The following is a 6,431-nucleotide window of genomic DNA, read 5'->3' on the forward strand; positions in this document are numbered from 1 at the left end:
GCCCCCCGGGGGCGCGCGGCGGGGGCAGCGCGTGCGCCCATCTGGTTGCACTTAGGCGCCGGGAGGAAGCTAGCAGCGGGTGGTTACCGGCCGAGGGGTGTGGGAAAAGTTAATTGACTTTAATGACAGGTTCCCCGGGACAGCGGGGACGATGAGGGGGTCTGGTTAACCCCAGGGTCCCCGCCGCAGGAACGCGTGGGGTGAGGCGGGGCGCGCTTCGCACTGCTTGGCGAAGGCTGGGGTCCTGCGCGAGGAGACCCCCCAGCCCCCTTTCCGGGTCGGCCGGAAGCGCTGGAGACAGGGTGGGGTGGAGTAGGGTGGTCCCCAGCGTTTCACGGCGGAGGCTGGGGCTGAGCGGCCGGGTCTCATCTCCCCAGCAATCAGCACTGCCAGGCCGGGCTCGGAGGGACCCCAGGGGCCAAGAGTGAAGCGGTCTGTCCCCCCAGAAACTCCAGAAACAGCAGGACTTATGAGGGTCGTGTCTTCAAATTAACCCGCCCACCCTCGGGGCTTAGCAGTAGCACCGGGAAGGGGATGACGTATCTGCGGTGTCACAGTGAGTTCAGTGGTCTCGACTGGATCCCCCTGAATGTCCCCGTGGAACCCAAGGTCTCCTCCCTCAGCATATTGTACAAAAACAAATGCCTTTTGTAATCGTCGAAAACTACAGTTCAGAAGAACAGTTCTTTTTTAAACCACCGATTCTTTTTTTTTTTTTTTTTTCCAGTACCAGGAATCGAACTCACAACCTTGAGCTTGCCAGGCAGGCACTGTGCCGCTGAGCTAAATCCCCAGCCCCCTAAACCACCGATTCTTTACAGAAGAACAAACATGGACTTATTTTCCCTCTATGTATCGCCTCTCCCAAGAAGACGCTGTATCTATGTATTTTTTTGATGTTATAAATAAAAATGTACATTTTTCAGTATAGCAAAAAGACACAGAAATCTAGTTTTCCGTTGATATTATGATTGGGCTGTTTTGTTTGGGTTTTGCCCCTGTGAATTTCACAGCCCATCAGTGGAAAGCAAGGGCTTTCATAAAAAATGGAGACCCTGAGGTCTGCGTTATTTCTAACAGGACAGTTAAATCCCGGGAGCCAGAGGCCAGACTTACCTGATGAATCATGTGAATTTGGGATGGCTGTCTTAATAAGCAGCAATTATTATGTTTGCATTTTAACAAGAGGGAGAATGTGAGAAATGGTAGAAAAGGGTAGGTGTGTTTCTTTGGTGGAGGGTGTGTTGGCCACCTTTCATGTCCACAAAATAAGGCAAGTAGGGAGCCAGATTCAAACAAGTATTTTTTCTACCTCTCCCTCTGGGGCTGACGCGATTGGAGAGAAAACCGACTGCTGTCTTCGAGATCAGCCCCGTGATAGAGCCGCCCTCCTTGCTGGCCTGTGGGAAAGGGCCGAGCCAGGCGGGGGAGAGGTAAGGCTTTTGAAACAAGACAGAAAATCGTTGGCTTTATCTTTGTTAGGAAAGCTTCAAAGATTGATCTCTCCCGCCTCATCCTTCTCCCCCCAGAAGCCGCGCAGAGGCGGGGAGGAGGGGGGTGAGAGAGGCCGCCGGCGGGCGGGAGGGGCCGGGCCGGGCTGCGGTGGGGGAGCAGGGCGCGCCGGCCAGACCCACAACGCGGTTATGTGTCTGGTCTCGTAAGGCCCGTGGTTTTCATTTCCCCAACACCTGGATGCAGTCAAACACCTGGCCAAATCTGACAGAATCTGACAAGCCTTTGTGATGGGATTTGGAAGAAATTCCCTGCAGATCCTGGCACAGTTTAAAGCTGTCCGCTTTGAGTTAGGACTTGTTAAGGAGCGTTATGTGAGCTGAAACCCGAGACAGGCCTTTTGCTTCTATCTGGAGCCCACATCTTGCCTGGAAATGGGGCATGACCAAGCGAAGGGGTCGCTGGCTGTTTGTATTAAAAGGGGAAGACGGCTGTGCGCCTGACAGCGCAGCCCCCACATGCGTTCTCCATTAGCGCCAAGCACAGCAACTTATCAGAAACACATGTCTGGGCTTGGGCTCCACTTGGGAGTCTAACTAGCTGTCCCTTGGCAGAAGGAATCTGTTGACCTTTACAGCCTGAAGAGGGTAGAGGGGCATTTCCAACTTCTGCACACTGGCGCTAGGCAACGTCCCTAAGGTTGGGTTCATTTGGGAGGACCCCGCTCTTGAAGACAGGGGGCTGCAGCCGCCAGTATGAGCGGGTTTACTTTTGGGTTGGCTGGTGGCTATCGGGCAGATGCCCTTGGTGTGCAAAGGGCTGCAACACAGGATCCCCGCACTTCGGGAGGTCAGTCCTCAGGAGGAACTCACAGCACAAGGACTGATGACTTCACACCACTGTTTTGAAATCCTTTACAGAGTTATCAGGGAAACCCTATCAGATGAGTTCTCTTAAGTCAGACGGAACTCAGTTCAAGGGGAGTGTTGGTGAAAAATTCGGACTTTAAAAACCTTGTTTCAAGCCGGGCGTGGTGGCCCACGCCTGTAATCCCAGGACTTGGGAGGCTGAGGCAGGAGGATCGTTGCAAGTTCGAGATCAGCCTGGGCTACAAAGTGAGCTCAAGGCCAGCCTGAAGTGCATAGCGAGACCCTGTCTCAGAAAGATAAAAAAGGGCTGGGGGTACAGCTCAGTGGCATAAGCGCCTGCCTGGCAAATGCAAGGTCGTAAGTTTGATCCCTGGTACCGCAAAAAAAAAAAAAAAGACAAAAAAATAAAGAATAAACCTTGTTTCAACAAAAGAGCTGATTTTTAAATTCCCAGCTTAATATGCTTCGAACTCCACCAAGAGCCTCTTTTTAAATATTCTGAAAGAATCAGTTCTAAGACATAAAAGCCTTCACTCTTTTATTATATTTTCTGAAATAAACTTCCCCAAAGGAAGATATTTTAAGAGCATATCTCAAACATCTTTGGCATCACATAAAGAAATCTCGTGTAAAAAACGAAATGTCATCTCAATTTTTATAATACAAAGGCGCAATCCAATATGAACATATAAAATATATACAAATATAGTGCATGGTCAGTCACTTAATACAGCTCTCTACAAAAAAGTAACTCTTTTTAGGAATTAAAAAAACAACGAAGTAACCACTTGATCACAACTCATCTCTCCTAGTATCCATGCTGCAGTTTAGTGTCCGGAGGGGGGGTGGGTAGGGTGTTGGGGGAGCGCAGGCCGGAGCCCCTCAGTTCCGCCACGGCCTCCACATGGAGTCCGCCGTGAGCGCGGGGCCGCTGGAAGAAGATACGGCGCTGGGACCCACCGAGGTCCCACCGCTGCTGGTGTAGACCGGGATGACCGGGCCGCTGTGCGCAAACGCCCCGTTCGGGATGAGGAAGGCGAACTGGCCGTCGGGAGCCGGTACCACCTGGAAGCCGCCGAACACCTTGGCCGCCTCTCCAGCCTGGCTGCCCAGCTTGCAGGGAGCGCCGCCGGGAGGGGGCGCCGCGCCCCCGGGGATGGGCACGAGCGGCGGCGGCGCGAACGGCGCGTGCTGGGGGCCCCCGGCTCCCGGCGGGGGCGGCGGCGCCTGCAGGGCGGGGTGCGGCTGCCCAGGGTAGGTCATGGCGTTGATCTGGGTCATGCAGTTGGCCAGGTGGCCAAGCAGCCGGGTGCGCACCTCGGTGTTAACGCCCTCGCACGTGGACAGGAAGCGGGTCACCTCGTTCATGCACTCGCTGAAGCCGGCGCGGTACTTGCCCAGCACGCTCGGGTCGGTGCTCAGCGCGGCTGCGGGCCAGAACGAGACAGACGGGTCACCCAACGGCTCCGGCCCGGGGCCACCGTCTCCCGCCCTGGGAGGTCCCCGTGCCGCGCCTCCCTGACCACGCGCGCCCGCCGAACGACCTCGGGCGAGGAGGGCGGGGGAGGCTTAGAGCCATCTCGCCACACTGGCGTGGTCACCGAAGCCCAGACGCGCCTCCCCGTCCCCTGTGGCTGCATTTAAACCTATCTCTGCCCCACAGCTGTCACCCCCACTCCCCTGCGCGACGTGACCTTGAGCAACACCAGCCCACCCCCACTCGGGTCTCATTTCCCTTTTGCAGTGGGGGGATGGGCGAGGGCAACACCCGATGACCCCCGGGCTCCGTTCAGCTCCCAACTGCTACCGGCCTGTGCTCAATCCCTTCCTCCACAGCCAGGCGGCCCGCCGCCTTCGCGGCTTCGACCTTCTCTCCCTCCCTTTCCGAACAGTAACAACTTGGAGTTGTGGCTATAAATAAGACCCAGACCGTGGGAACGCAAGAGGGAGCCAAGGCAGTAAAATGGAGCTGAATGCCTCTCACAACCGCGGGCGGAAGTCTGGAAGGAATCAGCGCGCGGCGCGGGGGACGCGCGCGCGCAGGGAACGCGGCGGCGAGTGGCCTCACCCGTCATCTGCGCCCGCTGCAGGTTCCGGAGGTGCTTCACTGTCATCTCCAGAATGTCTGCCTTCTCCAGCTTGGAATGCCGGGAGCTCTGCACACAGGAGGAAGCCAGGAGAAAAGTCAGCCTCTGCCAGCCAGCTGCCTCGCAGAGCCGGGATCCCCCACCTGGGCCGCAGCGCCCAAGCCCGCGTCCAGGGACCCGGAGACAGGGGCCCCAGAGACAGGGGCCCCGGGCCTCCTGCCGACGGCAGCGCGGTGCAGGCGGGGGAAGACCCTCGCACCGTAGGCCAGGGGCTTTTACGCTTTGTGGCTAAGAAACGACATTTCATATTTTTAATTTTTTAAAAAAAGCATTCCCCACTTACATCTTTTTTAAGCGCATCCAAAATCAGTGTTTTCAGCTGGCTCAGGCTTTCGTTTATTCTTGCCCTTCGTCTTTTCTCCATGATAGGCTTTGATGACTGCAAAGAAATTTTTAAAATTAATAATAATAAAAAAAAAAGCCCGAGTTCCCATGGGATCTGCTATTGCACCCCTGGTTGTTAAGAAAGAAAGGACCCCTCCATCCTATCGTAATTTCTTTGGGGCTGCAGAGATACCCAGGTATTGCCCTTACCTTTCTGTGCTCTGACGCTGTCTTTGGTTTATCCGGTGTCGTGTTGACACTGGCGGGGGTAGCAGCCACCGGGGACGAGGAATTTTTCTCCATTATATCAGCTGGCATTTTCTTTCCCTTTTTTTTTGAACAGTCCCTAGAGAATTTTATTTTTGGAGTCCACGCAAAAATATATATATTTTTTGCTTATGTCCCTTTTCTTTGAGATTTTCGTAAAACTACTGCAAGTGCTGAGGGTGGGTTATATAATATTTTCTAGCTACTTGGTAGCGCTATTCCAGGACCAAGGAGAGAGGTAAACGGGGGATTCCGCTGTTATCAGCACCGGCTCCGGATCCTGTGTGATCCCCAGGCCCTGGCGGCCTCTATATATATCTGGGACTGCACGCGAACGGCTCGTGTGAAACTTCCCAAACTTTCTTTCCCACAGTAACTTTCAGCCAATGGGAGGAGGAGACACGCGGCACCGCTCGTGGACCGCGCCCCCCCATTGGCCGCCAGGCACAAGGTCTGGCGGCCAATGGCGCGCGCCTGAGCCCGGGGCACCGGAGGCTACAACGTCAATCAAAAGGATTTTAACCCTTTGCTACTCTCCCTTCTGGGCTTTGCTTTACAGAGGATTTTTCCGTTTTGGTTTTTGGTCTGGTTTATTTCTTTGGGGCCAAGGTCTTCATTCTTTTCGGTAGGTGCAGTACAGCTACTCTGTAATCACTTGAGATACAGTTTTAAGGGTATAACAGGAAAAAAAGACTGCAGTGATTAGGAGCAGGGGTGCACTCCTGCCAGGGTGTGTTACCGACACAGACGTGACTTCTCGCTCGGATTGTATACATTCGGGGGGGGTATGAGAGTGGTTCGTGCAGGGAAATATTTTATAAATTCCTTTTCGCAGCAAAAGAAATGCCTTCCACCTCTCCGTCTGCAAGTGAACAAGGTGGTCTGTGAATGCCAGCCCGCCCCTCCGCAGCCCTTCATTCTTCTCCTGCAGCTGGGCCCGCGGACCCCCGAGCTTTCCGAGGAAACAGAATCACTCCCAACCCGGTAGAAAGGAAGGGGGATTTTAAATGAAAAATGAACGAGGGGGTCTGGAGGGCAAAGCCACCCGTTTCCTTTCCGCTGGCGGGCTCTCCGTGCTGCTGCGCCTAGAGGTGGCAGGCGGGGCGGCAGCACTCCCCACCCCGCCCCCACCTTCTCCCTCCCCACCCTGCTCCCCCCCACCCCGCAGGCGGTCGCCCCGGGGGCCCGGGGCGCGCGGGGGCCCTTTAAGAGCCGCGGCGGCCGAGCCGCAGTTTGACATCAGCCGGCCGGCGAGGGCGCGCCTGGGGCCGAGCACGTGCCAGGATGTTTTATTGCCGCCGCGGCTGCGGCCGGCCGGCAGGATGTGTGCGTGCGTGCGTGTGTGAGTGCGCGCGCGCCCCGGGGGCAGGGG

At 55.7% G+C, this 6,431-nt stretch overlaps 1 protein-coding gene and 1 long non-coding RNA gene across 5 annotated transcripts in view; one reads left to right on the plus strand and one right to left on the minus strand.

Annotated features, from left to right (window-relative positions):
- LOC106148332 overlaps nucleotides 1-928 on the plus strand; it is a 16,385-nt gene extending 15,457 nt beyond the window's left edge. For all 4 annotated transcript variants that reach the window (XR_001233678.1, XR_001233676.1, XR_001233677.1 and 1 more), the window contains one exon: nucleotides 728-928. This is a non-coding gene — a long non-coding RNA (uncharacterized LOC106148332). The remainder of the gene's footprint in view (nucleotides 1-727) is intronic.
- Nucleotides 929-2,835: 1,907 nt separating this feature from the next.
- Nucleotides 2,836-5,362, minus strand: Hes1 (hes family bHLH transcription factor 1). The gene is made up of 4 exons (XM_005383199.2): nucleotides 5,003-5,362; nucleotides 4,752-4,847; nucleotides 4,390-4,477; nucleotides 2,836-3,748 (listed from the first exon to the last, which is right to left on the minus strand). Exons 1-4 carry the CDS (start codon nucleotides 5,108-5,110, stop codon nucleotides 3,204-3,206), a joined length of 837 nt encoding a protein of 278 aa, XP_005383256.1. The 5' UTR covers nucleotides 5,111-5,362; the 3' UTR covers nucleotides 2,836-3,203.
- Nucleotides 5,363-6,431: the final 1,069 nt, after the last annotated feature.

Source organism: Chinchilla lanigera, unplaced genomic scaffold (assembly GCF_000276665.1).
Source record: "Chinchilla lanigera isolate Chin_1 unplaced genomic scaffold, ChiLan1.0 scaffold00019, whole genome shotgun sequence".
NCBI classification, from domain to species: domain Eukaryota; kingdom Metazoa; phylum Chordata; class Mammalia; order Rodentia; family Chinchillidae; genus Chinchilla; species Chinchilla lanigera.

Coding starts and splice junctions, on each gene's coding strand:
- Hes1 (XM_005383199.2), bottom strand. CDS start 5,110: ATGCCAGCTGATATAATGGAGAAAAATTCCTCGTCCCCGGTGGCTGCT. Junction 4,848..5,002: donor CAGCGTCAGAGCACAGAAAG/GTAAGGGCAATA, acceptor ATTTCTTTGCAG/TCATCAAAGCCTATCATGGA. Junction 3,749..4,389: donor GCAGCGGGCGCAGATGACGG/GTGAGGCCACTC, acceptor TCTGGCCCGCAG/CCGCGCTGAGCACCGACCCG.